Raw genomic sequence first — 13,617 nt, 5'->3', positions numbered from 1 at the left:
AGACAGACTATTCAATCATGAGCTTCCTTGCTGACCCCCTAATGCAACCAGTGTTTTGGATGAGACCCTCAGAGGTCTGAAAATGACCTGTGATGCTACACCACAGGTCCTGGGGAAGCGATAGATATGGAGGACAAAAGGTAGTGGCTGCAAAGTGGAACATAGGAAGTTCATCTGAAAACAAAGAGGAGCTTGTTTGCTTTGAAGGTGGTGGAGCACTGGAACAGGCTGCGTAGGGAGGTGGTGGAGTCTGTCTCTGGAGTCATTCCAGTAGGTGCAAGCTGGTGCAGAGGAGGTTTCACTTGAACATAAGGAAAGTCTTTTTCCCTGTGAGGGTGGCAGAGCACTGGAGCAGACTTCCCAGAAAGGCTGTGGAGTCTCCTTCTCTGGAGTTATTCAGAAGCCACCAGGATGCATTCCTGTGATTCTAGGTGATCCTGCTCTGGCAAGTGGGATGGACTGGATGAGCTCCAGAGGTCCTTTCCAACTCCTACCATTCTGTGATTGTTCAGTGGAAAATAGGGGTAAATTTCTCTAGGGTGTAGATTAGAAGTTGGTCTCCTCCTTCTCTCTGTGCCTTCACATGTGAGAATGCCTTGGGTTTTGCAAGTGCAGAGTGATCAGTCACTTCTGTTACAGACAGTTTGCTTCTCTGACTACAAAAGCTGCCTCAAGGCAGACATTAGTATTTTGTCATCTTTTTAAGACATGTTGGACTTAATTTTTGTGTGTGTGTGCAGGTAGGAATTTGAATGGTGGGAGAAATTCATTCCAGTCTCTGCGTGCTGAGGAATGCTTCAGTTCAGTGGCACAGCTGGCAATGAACAACTCCCACTTTGCTCACAGAAGTGCTGAGCCTTTTGGGTCATAAACTGAAGGTTTTGTTCATGGGTAGTGTCAGACTCAGTGAGTTGTACTTGTCCTTTCACTCCTCCTTTTTTATGTATGCTTGAAGAACTCAGACACAGGGGGGAAATGTATTAGAAAAAGGTATTTTCCTCAGTTGTGCTCTTCTGGAGTTGTTTGTTTCCCTTCCCATTTAAACTGGGGAAAGAAGAGACTTTGTTTAATACAGAAAACAGAAATCCAGGTTTGTATTTTTAAGTCTGGCTCAGTGTCACTGCATTGACTGTGAGCAAACCCATCGCAATCTCTCCTTAATGGATCCAGCTGAAGGATGTGAGAGGGATTAACCTTCCATGGCCTGGGCACTTGCCACACTCATTGACCACTTCTCTTGCCTATGTTTCTCTTGTTCATTCCCCATTTTGGAGGTGGAAATGGATAAATGTCTCATTGATGTGAACAAGATGGTAGAAATCATTCTGTCTTTGTGCCTGCCATGCCTGTCATCCAGCCTTGCTCTTACTAGATGTGAGGAGAAACTTTGATGTTCTTGCAGCCAGAGCTGCTACCAGTTTGTGGGTGATGGGCTGAGCCTTTTGGAAGGAGTAGGATTTGCCAAGTCCCTACACTGTAGCCTGCTAACCAGCATCTCAGAGGACTGATCTGATAGTAAGGTGGGAGTTGGTCTCTTCTCCCTAGTATCAGATGATAGAACAAGAGGAAATGGCCTGAAATTGTGCCAAGGCTGGGGTTAGGTTGGACGTTAGGAAAGATTTCCTTCCTATGAGAGTGCTCAGGCATTGGAACAGGCTGCCCAGGGAGGTGTGGAGGCAATGGCCCTGAAGGTACTCAAAAAACATACAGACATGGAACTTCAGGACGTGGTTTAGTGGCCACGGTGGTGTTAGGTTGATGGTTGGAGTCGATGATCTAGAGGTCTTTTCCAGCTGAGACAGTTCTATGATCCTGTGGTCTTACCTTAGGCTGGTAGAAGTGCATCTGATGTCACGAAGAACTGTGTTGACCAATCTAACACAAAATGTATCTGGAAATTCCTTCTTCTTGCAGTCCTGCCAGAGAATTCCAGGTAACCAGGGAGGGAGAGCATACAAGAGACCATTTCTTTAAGCTTAAGGCAGCTTCAGAGAACATCTGAGCTAAGAAGGGAACAAAGATGAGGCTGGCTCAGGCAAGGGCTCCATCCAGTCTCAGGGGCCAGCTGGCAGAGCAAAAGAGCCTGACACAGGCTGAGGAGTGGGCAGTTATGCAATGCCTTGCCCAGAGGGAATACTTAGCCCTAAACAGCTGGGTAATCCCAAAAGCAGGGGGTTTTATCTCTCTGGGTTATATTTATTCCAGCTGTTTATGTAACACCGAGTAGCTGCAGGAAGGTCGTTCCTCGCCCTTGGAAGCAAGCACTTTGAGCGGCACTGTGAAACTGGTGGCTGCTGCCATGTGCCATGCTGAGCCTCTGGCCAGAAAAACAGAGCTCACAAGCAGGGTAATGCTGCTTCTGGGGAAGAAACTGCTGTCCTGTGGCACTGGGCAAGGGGCAGCTGGCTGGGGAAGTGTCGCAGGAGGGGAATGCCAGTTGGAGAAAACTGATCTCCTGGGAAATCATGGGCTGGCTCTGCTCAGTTGTTGTACTTGGTGTTTCAATCTTCATGGATTAGCAAAATATATATATACAGGGCTCTTATATGGGAATGCCAGGGCAAGCTGTGCATTCCTGGAGTGCTTGGTAGTAAGGCAAGTGAAAATAAGTGCTGCAAGTGCTGCCGCACTGAGCTGCAGGGCTGGCACCTCTAAGAGCAGTGTTTGTATCTTCCCCCTCAGCCTTTGCCTGAATTTATCATTGGCCTTGTCCAACTGTGAGACTGACAAAGCTCTTCAGCTCCTCTCCTAGCACCTTTCCAGCAGCACCTTCCAGGCAGGAACAGAAACGTGTGCTGGTTGCTCCAGCCTTTCTGAGAAGCAGCAGGTCCCAGTGCGGTGCCTTGCTAGCAGTCATGCTTGCAGAGGAGACTCCAGGGCCCCATAGGTGGGCAGGCACCCAGCTGAGCCTGCACCTTACTGCTCCTGTACCAGTGTGTGCCCTGCTATCACACCTGTGCACCAAGGGCAGCCACAGTGCCATGGAGGACAGAAGTTTTGCTGCAGAGTTCTGGATGAAGTGACCCAGTTTCTCTGAGCAAGAACCACCCTGCTTGCTTTGGTTCCAAGCAGTTCCACTTGAATCCCAGACATGCTTCTGGACCTCTAATGCTTTATTTTCTCCTTTCCAATTGAGACAGGGATGCAAACTTTTCCCCCCCTTCCTTCACCCATGCTTAATTTGTGCTGCTGTTTTCTTGCAGAAGAAGTTCCTGATGGAGAACAGGATAATGACAGACTGACCAAGTCTCCACCTCCTCCACCTCCACGGCGCAGTTACCTGCCAGGGTCAGGACTCACCACCACAAGATCAGGAGAGGTCGTCTATGCAGCCAGAAAAGAGGCTGCTGCTGTCAAGGTTGGATGATTCAGACTCTAAGCAGTCAGACTGTTGCTGAGTGGCTGGCACAAAGAAACATTCCCAGTGTTGGGCTGAGTCTGTTAGCCACAAAATAAGTTGAGGCAGAGCTACATCCTGGAGAGCTACTGGAACTATTTATCAGGAAGCACCACTGCTAGTTCCAATGAACCAGAAAGGTTTAATCAGTTCTGTTGACAGGAGTCTTGGTGCTCTTATCTCCTAAGCAATGTAGGAGGCAAGTCACAGGCTGCTTTTGTTTAGAGTGGCAAGAAGATTAAAAAACACAACCCAGAAATGCCTTGCACAGATGGGGGAGGTCAGCTAAGATTTGAGAGTGTTTTGACAGAAATGTTTCAGATGAGTTTTTTGGGGCATCCTTTCCTTTCTCTGAAGGCAGTGGAAGGAACCCCTGGTTGGGCAGGTTTTTAACCATTGGCCATGCTGTCATGGCTGCTTTTCAGGTGGCAGTCTGCTTAGGAAGAGGGACTTTGCAACCAGGGAACTGCTGCAGTGTTGACTTTTCTCTGTTTGTTTCATCTGGAAGACTCCACTCTATTGTCTGTCTGTGCTTTTCCTTCTGCTTGTAGGAATGCAGTGAAGATGCTGGGCAAGCAGCACAAGCCAAAGCCTCCAAAGAGGACCAGGCATTGCCTCGGAGCGCAGGGCATGCTGTGGCATCAGCTGCAAAGGATGATGAGGAAGAGGAAGGAGATAAAATAATGGCTGAATTACAGGTATGCCTTTGGCTTGCACATGCAGGCACCACTGCCAGATAACCACTTGTAAGACCTCAGCTCAATGTTTGGCCCACAAGAAGAAGGCACATAGACCTGCCAGTCTCACCAGGTCCACGTTTGTTGCACTCTACAGTACACATTTTGCAGGCACCACCCAGATTTTGCTCAGGAGGCCTGGGGCTGAGGGAGTGGCTGAGGATGCAGTGGTTGCTACTGGAGAATCTTACACGTTCAGACAGGACAAGTGAAATACTGGTGTACATTTGGTGTGGATGTCCCTGGCCTACCATTCCTCACTTAGCAGCCTGCCATGACGCTGGGTGCTTGTCATTTGTGTTCATCTTGTGGGGGGTCTGCTCCTGGCAGGTGGTGCTCACTTGTTCCGTGCTGTGGCTCAGTGTTTCCTGCAGTGTTTGAACACTGAAACATTTCCTGCTTCCTCTGATGTGACTGGCACATGTTGTGCCAGTGGCACAGAAGTTATGCCCTCATGCTGGTCCTTCACTTGGTAGCACACACAGGCTGATGTAGTTCAGTGGTAGCGATGCTGTGCTAAAAGCCAACTGTTGCAGCCATCATCAGGGGTTTCCATCTTCCAGTGGGCACCTTCTGTCGTCTTCCATGCCCACAAGGAAAGGAGATGTGGATCAGCTGAAGTGGCTGTAACCTCTGATGTTAGGCTGTTTCAGAGCACTGTCACCATGGGAGATGGTCCCTGTTGTCTACCTGCCAAAAGGTGGGTTTGATGCTGCCCAGGGAGCATCTGTAGCACAGGAGATGCGGATGTGGAGCAGTAACTGTTAAGTGTGATGAGTGCAGCTCTCATCCATGAGTGCTTCAGTCAATGTGGTTTGTATCAAGAGCAGTGGCCTGCCCATATCCCATTTGTGTGATAATGGCTAATGAACTGGGGACACTGAAACTGTCTCATCATCTCCTGTCTCTAGGAAAGCAACTTGGCTGCCTTGCAGCTGCTACCAATCAAAAGAAGGTTAAGGTCTGGAAAAGGGGGCTGAGGAGGGCTAGGGAGGAGAAATAGCCATGGTAGCTCAACAGGCAGTGAGTGCTTAAATGATGCTCTGGGGACAAGCAATGCTCATTCTAACCCCATACCAAAACCCCAGGTGTGTTTTAGAAGGTTGATAGAGTGTCATGGGTTAGAAAAGGCAGGCTGCTTGATCCTGGAGCTACAGGCTCATTAGTCTGGTATCAGTCACAGGCAGAGTAATGGGAAGTAGGGGAGATGATTCAGCAGTGAAGAACAGAGGTAAACAGTTCTGCTCGTGAGCACACACCTGTCAACCCAACAACACTCTTTGATCAGGTTACAGCAGATGTGGCTGCTGAAAGGGAATTGCATACCTAATTACTGTAGATAACTTGATCACACATGATCCAACATTCTGGTAAAACTTTGGCACCACAGAGTATACAAAAAATCCCTGTCACAGAATGATTGGGAGCTGACTGGCTCTGAAAATGCTGCTCTCGATGTAGATGCTGATAGTCAGGTCTCCTTGGGATCAGGCTACAGTGTCACTCTCTGGAAAGCATTTAAAATCCTTGCGGTCTAAATCAGCCAATTCAGACTAGTGGAGTATGAGAGCAGTCACTTGGTGATCATCATGCAGTCACTGAAATAGAAAGCCCACATGAAAAACAAGATATGGGCCAGACCACAGTTGCCTGGCTTGGAAAGGGACAGGAGCTGCAGCCCCAAGTCGACAGGAGCTCCCAAGCCAGGGCTGTTGCCATGAAGTCAGTGCCTGCTTTGGGTGGTGTTTTCACAGCATTGTCAGCGCTGGAAGGGACTTCAAAGATCATCCAGTTCCAACCCCCCTGCTGTGGGCAGGGACACCTCACACTAGAGCAGGTTGCTCAGAGCCACATCCAGCCTCTCATTACAAACTTCCAGGGATGAGGCTTCCACAGCCTCCTTGGGCAGCCTGTTGCAGTGTCTCAGCACCCTCATGGTGAAGAACATCCTCCTGACATGCAGTCTGAATCTGCCCACTTCTAGTTTTGCTCCATTCTCCCCACTCCTGCCACTACCTGACATCCTAAAAAGTCCCTCCCCAGCTTTCCTATATCCCACTTCAGATACCGTAAGGCCATAATAAGGCCTCCTCAGAGCCTTCTCCTCTCCAGACTGAAGAGCCCCAACTCTTTCAGCCTGTCTTCTGTGTGCAGGATCAATGAGATCAGCATTGGTTATGTGTCTGTGTGTCCCTCTGATGAGAAGGCTGTTAATGGTGTGGAGGTTCAGAAGAGTCTTGAGTATAGTCTGGTGGCACTCCCATGGGAAGTACCTTTCCATCGAGCAGAAAGAAGGCCTAATAATGACCAGCACTGGGACAGTTACAGCTCTTCTGGTACAAAGGAGGTGAATAAGCCAAGTGCCAAGGAAAACAGTGGATCCTTCATCACTTAAAGGCTGAAGAGCTTTGAGGATGCCTATGTAGGTGGTCTACTTCACCCAAAATCACCCCCCAGGTCTCACAGATGGGTAAGCTGGGCCAAGTCCCTGCCTGCTATCATGAGGAGCAAGACTACTTTTCCTGGTTGTTCCCTGTCACCTTAGGTGCACTGGTCCATAAACACATGCAAGTAGGGTGTAAAGGAAAGCCAGGGGCAGCTCTGCACCCCAATATTTGCACTGGACTTGTTGGATATTGTGACTTTCCTCATTTTGCATGAACCATGCTCTACCTATGAGGAAAAGTGCATCCAAAGAACAGGCCTGGTTGTTATTTGTAATCAGAGCTATTAATGGCGTGAGAGTGGCCAGGAATTCAATCATTTCCTTAGTACAGGGTGTAAGAATATCACCTTCTTTCCTGTGGCAGTGTGTTTGACTCCTGTAAGCACTCTTCCCCTCACTCCTCTGCTGGCAGGAGTGTCCTGCCTGTACATCTCACCAAAGGCAAACCATGTCAGGAGAGGCCTGCAGAAATCCTAGTGATGCATACTTGCAGCCAGCACTCTGCAGTGGTGGCAGTGATGGTTCAGCCTCTCCAGATCTGGGAGCAGGATGGATGGAGAGAGAGATCCAAAGGAAATGGAAAGAAGATAGCAAGGTAAAGGGCTAAGAACTCCTGGCCATGCTCTGAGGTGCACACGATGGGAGGCCAGTGGTCCACAGTCCCCTAGGCTGGAACTTTCAGCATCTAGAGCCTTAATGAAGACTGTGGCAAAGACAAGTTTCCAAGTCCACATTTTTAACTGCAGTTTGTGTGGGAAGAAGTAGTTATGTATCACTTCCATGATTATCAACCAGTAGGAAATAGTTATTGTCACAAGCCCAAAATTTCTCATGGGCTTCCTAACTGAGTATTTGCAGCACTTCTGTGTGACTTCACCTCCTCCTCTGTCAGAAATGAAGCTCATCTCCCTTCAGGGAACGTTGTGATGAGTTAGAGTGAGTCATGGCAAACTGGAAGGGATGCCCATTTTAGTCTGGTAGTCTACAAATCTCCATCATCTCATGAGCCTGCAGATAACATTGGTGAGCTGTGAATGTTAACAACAAATGCTCCTTTTGTAGTTGGTCATCTCCAGACCTTTCTGTGCCAAAGCTCCTGGTCTCCTGATAACCTGCAGTGTTTATTTCCTAGGCTTTCCAGAAGTGCCCTCTTACGGATGTAAACTCAAACAGTCATGCTGAACAGTCCAGAAATGATACACATGTTAAAGACATAAGGCCTGGGACTTTAATGCATCACAAGGAAAAGAAGGTAACAAGTGGCATTTGTAACTGTGCCACCTGGTCTTGGCATAACCTTCTTTCCTTCAAAACTAATCTTATCTCTTGTGTCCTGTTCTCTCTAACCCCTGCCCACCCCTGCCTAGTGGTTTCCTTCTCTTTATCCCAGTATGGCTCAGAAACACTCACACAGAACCTTTATCAATGTGCTATATGTGACTCCTCAGCAATTACACAATGGTTGCATGAAGGTTTATGATTCTGTGAGCTCACAATGTCAGGAGAATTTATCATTTTCTGCCAAGGAGAGGCTCTAAGTCCTTAGAACATCCTTCTAGTGCTCTTCTGGCAGTGGATGGCAAAGCATTTCCCCTAGGCCTTGTGGTCTTGAGAATTAATGGGTCCTCTCAGTCTCAGGAGACACTTTAAAGGGCTTCTGCTTTATTTTGCTTTGTTTGTTGGTCCCAGAAATAATGATGAGATATTCATTAGTCCCAGTCAGTGTACTGGAAGAGAGAGCCAAGGTGGGTGGGCTGGATTTACCCTTACTCTGAAGGCTAATGCCCAAGATTCTCTCTCTCTGGGCACAGGACTTAGACAAGGTGCCACATATCAGGATGGGTGAATTTCACCACTGCACCTGAACTGGAGCTGCCAGTGGAGTTGGTTTGTCTTAGTGGGCAGCCAATGTGCCTGATGAAGAAAAGGACAAATATTTCTGCCTCTGCAGAGCTCTTTTTCAAGAGTAAGAGCAGTGAATAAAATCAGTGCTGGGTTTAGGGGGTTGTGCAGGCACGGCAGCTCGCCAGTCTGGTGCCAGCTGTGCAGTGAAGCAGGGGGTGTGCTGGGGAAGAGCACACAGCTCTTGAGCTTGCCGTGCATTTTGTGTGTGTGCAAACTGGAAGTGACTTGGAGCAGAAATAGCACCTCTGGTATCAGAACATCATGAGTAGCCCCCCAAAGATTTTATAGGATACTTTGCACTTCAGCTTCATTTAAGAGAAACTGAAGCAGAGAGAGAGGAAGTTCCTTTGCCACCTGCCCTAACCAAAGTGAGCTGCACATGGCACTGCAGCTGTAAACCACAGGATGATACCTAGACAAGAGGACTGCTAGAGAAGATGACACCCTGATAGCCAGGTGGGGGTGTTTGGTATCTTATTAGCATCAAAATCCATAACTCTCTTAGAAGATACTGGTGCCAGGTCAGAGCACTGCACATATGGACTTGGCTTGGAGCTGCCCAAACAGCTCTAAAGCTGCACACAGCTGGCTGGGTGAGGGTGCAAGTTCATGGATGAGTAAAAGGAGGGAAATTGCTTTTTTGTGGTGTGTGTGACAGTGCTGCAGAGCAAAAACGAAGTGTGAATGTGTCTCTGAAGGGCCTCATTGCTACTGGTGTCAGGATGAGAAAAATCATATACATGAAAGCCTGGGTCACTGTGTGAGACACTGCACATCCTGTAGCACAAATGTTCCTTTGAAAGGTGCTGCCAAGTGACTGCCAGCATCTGCTAGTTATTGGAATAAGACAGAGGCCAGGAAATGAAGGTTAAGGAGAGCTGTTTTTGTCATCTGTGTATTGGCCTGAAACGTGGAGCCTTATGGTTACAGTAAACTTATAGAGGAAATGAATCTTCCTGGGGCTTGTTTTTCCTAGTAGAAGGGCAGCAGTTCCTGAAAGGAGAGCTCTCTGCTTAGAATTTGCTTTAAAAAGGCTTTAGAAATGGGACCTTAGTCAGTGGCTCAGCAGGTGCCACTGACTGGCCTGGCCTAAGTCTGGGAGCTCTGACACATGATGGAACTGGAAGATGGGCCTGGGGCTGAGGCGATCGCAAGCCCTGGTGTGTTGTTGATACCAGCTCCCAGTGTCAGCCTGCCCACAGATACCTTGTGGCCGTGGCTGCTTTGGGTGACAGCTCTTCCTTATCTGGAAATAAGAAGAGGGCTGTCAGGGTGTCCATGGAGCCTTTGCAGAGAGGAGCTGTGGCTCTGGTCCAGCGCAGGCTTTCTCACTCCTGCATTTTGATTATGGGTGATGTTTATTTCTGTGTAGATCCTCAGGAAGCAGGTAAGAAAACATCACCTGGTGGGTAGAGACTCAACCCTGTGGATGTTGTGTGGGCAGTGCCACCCCTCAGCTTTCTGTACCAGCACTTCCTCATCTCAGCTCTTCTGGCTGATCTTCTCCACCTCGAGATGCTCATCTAAACGTATAATCTTAGCGTGGTGTGTTAGGAATCAACTTCTAGTCTCAAGCTCTCTAGTCTTCACTTCAGGACATGGGTTAGTGGGTAGGGTGGTGTTGGGTTGATGGTTGGACTTGATATTAGAGGTATTTTCCAACCTTAATGATTCTGTTATAAATAACATCCGCAGTAACACCTCTGGAGCACTGCCTTCAGGCACTTGAGGCCAGTTTCATTTCCTCCTTGGCAAGCCAACTTTTGGCAGTAGATTTCTCTCTTGCCCATGATGTCACCTCAGGTCATTCCCTCTGCTGTGTGTTGGCACTAGCACTTAACAAACCAAGCCCCAAAGAAAAGTAGCACTGTGAAACAGCCTCTCCACGGGACAGCTAGGGGAAGGAAAAAAGGTCCCCTTAAATTTGCAGTGCTGGGAAGATGCTGCTGTGAACTAGCTGCTGGTGGGATGCTAGATAAAAAGTGTGGATGGCTGGATACTAGGGAAAAATTGTGTGTGACTTAGACTGGATAGTAAAAATTCTGTAGTGAAAGAGTGTGAAGCAGGAGAATGGGCTGCTCAGGGAGGTGGTGGAGGCATCATCCCTTGGAAGTGTCCAAAAGACATGCAGGCATGACACTTCAGTGGGCAGGGTGGTGTTGGGTTATGGTTGGGCTTGATCGTCTTAGCTCACTCTTCCAACCTTCATGATTCTGTGTCATGGTTGGAGTTGCTTCTATAAATAAAAGTAGTCCAGCATTTCATTCTGCACCCATGGGTGCTGCAGGCAGTGGGGAAGGAGCCCTTCTGAGCTGGAGCAAGGATGTGGACAGGCTCAGAATGTGAGTGTATAAACCACAGTGGGGCAGCACTGCTCAGATGTGAGCAGCACAATGGTGTAGTTTGAAAATCAGCTTTTCCTGGTACAAAATGTCCTTTCTAAGCTAGCCAGAGCCTCAGCTCTGGCTTTCTGGTGAGGCAGCAAGCCCTGGTGCCCTGCTGCCAGCCCTCCGCATCAGGCTCCCTGTCCTGCATCCCAGCAGCACTAACTTAGATACTCTGAATGCTTTCAGCTTCAGCCTCACACAGAGTGGGGAGTTGGGGTTTTATCTGACAAGGGAACAGGTCAAGGTTGCCACTCGTGTTGGAGAGAAGCTGCTTTGTGTGGTTCTGTGTATTCTGGAGGCCTCGTTGAAACAGGAGCCCTAGGTAACAACCCCTGCTAGCCACGTGCATGACACACAACTGCAGCAGCAGCAGCATGCACTGCTCTGCCAGAAGTTAGAACTTTGCCCTCAAGACAGGCAGGAATCAGATGATGACAACTTCAGACATGCCTGTGCAGCAGTAAACAGAGTGGTGAGTTCATGAGGTCTGTGCTTCCCTTGAGAATGTGATGATTCATTTTGGGGGAAAAAATAAAAGTCCTGTGGAGGTAAGAGCCCAGAATAACTGAGTAATCCAACTTTCCCCCTTAGGTGTATGGGGCTACAACAGGATCTCCCACAGATAGTGACCATCCTAAAGAGAAGAGGGAAGGGAAAACTGAAGAAGAATTGGGTTGTGATTCATCCAGCACAGCTGACAGTAGAATTGGCTTTTCACTGAATGACAGTGCTACATTTAGCAAGGGTTTGTTTGTAGACAGTAGAGACTATTCTAAGAAAAACCTTCAGAATGTGAGCACAAACCTGTCTGGTGTCAGTTTGCCAGAGGATGACAAGAGAAGAGGGGCTCGAGATATTTTAGGATCCCACTTTCCAGCTGTCGAAACTGGAAACCAAAAGCCAGACTACAGACCCTCGCGAGATGCCCACCAGGGCCCGCTGCAGGGTGAAGCCTTGCAGAGTACAGGCAAGCAAATCCCCATCAGCAGTGTCACCCCTCACAGGAGGCACACGCAGGAGGCTGTGGGGCCTCAGCCTCCCTCGCAGGAGCAGGAAGCTGCTGCAGGCAGCTATAATCAGGTTGTGCTAAGACCCAAAGTGCCCAGAAGCAGCAGCACTGAAGAGACTGACTCTCCCTCGAGCTCTCCAGGTGAGGAGCACCCACCTACAGAAAACATTGCCTTCATGATCACCAAAACGGCTGTCCAGGTCCTCTCCAGTGGGGAAGTTCATGACATAGTCAGCCGGAAGGGTGGAGATGTGCAAACGGTGAACATCGACGCTAGGAAGGAGCCGGGGTCGGAGGAGGGCAGCCTGGGGAGCACGGAGAGCGAGGAGCCGGTGGTGTGTCTGGACAAGAAACCTGTCATCATCATCTTCGATGAGCCCATGGACATCAGGTCAGCCTACAAGAGGCTTTCCACCATATTTGAAGAGTGTGATGAGGAGTTAGAGAAAATGATGACAGATGAGAAGATAGAAGAGGAAGAGGAGGAGGAAGAGAATGAAGCACATGACAGCTCCAGCAGCCAGAAAGAAGAGCCACCAGTAGCTAACGGCAGAAGAGCAAGCCTCGAGTATTCAGCAGCTCTCGCTCTGGAGGAGCGGCACACTGCTGAGCTTCAGCCTTCCCCTGAGCCTGCAGAAAGCAGACTGCCCGCAGAGGAGGGAAGCACAAACCTCGACAAATACCGCCAGATCTATGGGCTAAGCACAGAAGCAAGCCTGGACTCTGCTGATCAGTTTGGAAGCAGGCAGGACTCCAAGAAAAAGTTCAAGTTCAAATTCCCTAAGAAGCAGCTGGCTGCTCTGACACAGGCCATACGCACAGGAACCAAGACTGGGAAGAAGACCTTGCAGGTTGTGGTCTATGAAGAAGAGGAGGAAGATGGGACTGTGAAGCAGCACAAGGAAGCAAAGAGATTTGAAATCACCGGGACTCAATCTGAGGACAGTGACAAAAGTCCTTCTGGGAAGCAAGAGGCCCCCCTTGGAACTGCAGGGTCCCTGTCCAGGACTGATGAAATTCGGCAGAGCACCTACCGGACACTAGACAGCCTTGAGCAGACCATAAAGCAGCTGGAAAACACCATCAGTGAAATGAGTCCAAAGCCCATCCCTGAAAACACACACAGCTCTGAGGGAAGCACTGTCCCCTTCTCTGCCCAGATAGTAGCAGAGACCCCAGCCCGAGAGCTTGTAGTGCTGGACGAGAGCCTTGCTGGCATAGAGCCCCCTCCGGCTGCCCCAGCCGCCTCACGTAAGGTACCTTAGTCCAGAGCTCCAACCTCCAGCTGCTTTCTAAAGCCTGCAATAATCAACATTAAACCAGAGGCTCTTGTGATTGGTTTGCTTCCTTTCAGGTGGCTTGGTTGGGCTCCCCACGAGGTGGCTAACAGCTAATAGATGGTTGGGATTTGGTTGTGGGGATTTCCCGTTTGATGCTCTGCTGCTGATTGGTGATGGGCAAATGCAGGGGAGCTGGGTGGAATAATCTGCTGTGTGACATGAGGAGCGTCACTGACACCGACTCCAGGCTGATCAGTAGTGAGCAGTGCTCCCTCCGTTTGATTCTGGACATTAACACCTGCCGTGTGAAGCTCTCAGACTTTCCCTGCATGTAGTACTGTGGCTTGGTTTTGGTTTTAATTCTTTTCCCTTTTGGTGCATGGTGTGCAGCCTCCTCTGCCAGCAGCACACCAGCGCTGATCACACCTTCACCTTGTCTCTCCTCCCTGCCCCCCT

General features: G+C 49.1%; 1 protein-coding gene across 16 annotated transcripts in view; it reads left to right on the top strand.

Annotated features, from left to right (window-relative positions):
* The window catches only part of KIAA1217 (KIAA1217 ortholog), a 501,320-nt gene that overhangs the window by 473,231 nt on the left and 14,472 nt on the right, over window positions 1-13,617 (top strand). For 12 of the 16 annotated variants that reach the window (XM_064162493.1, XM_064162489.1, XM_064162494.1 and 9 more), the window contains 4 exons: window positions 3,204-3,358; window positions 3,949-4,095; window positions 7,713-7,832; window positions 11,464-13,137. In XM_064162493.1, coding sequence (XP_064018563.1) covers window positions 3,204-3,358; window positions 3,949-4,095; window positions 7,713-7,832; window positions 11,464-13,137 — 2,096 coding nt within the window. The remainder of the gene's footprint in view (window positions 1-3,203; window positions 3,359-3,948; window positions 4,096-7,712; window positions 7,833-11,463; window positions 13,138-13,617) is intronic. The other 4 variants (XM_064162496.1, XM_064162500.1, XM_064162497.1 and 1 more) reach the window with 2 other exon arrangements.

This window comes from Pogoniulus pusillus, chromosome 23, assembly GCF_015220805.1.
Source record: "Pogoniulus pusillus isolate bPogPus1 chromosome 23, bPogPus1.pri, whole genome shotgun sequence".
NCBI lineage: Eukaryota > Metazoa > Chordata > Aves > Piciformes > Lybiidae > Pogoniulus > Pogoniulus pusillus.
This window is presented reverse-complemented; position numbering and strand designations above follow the sequence as displayed.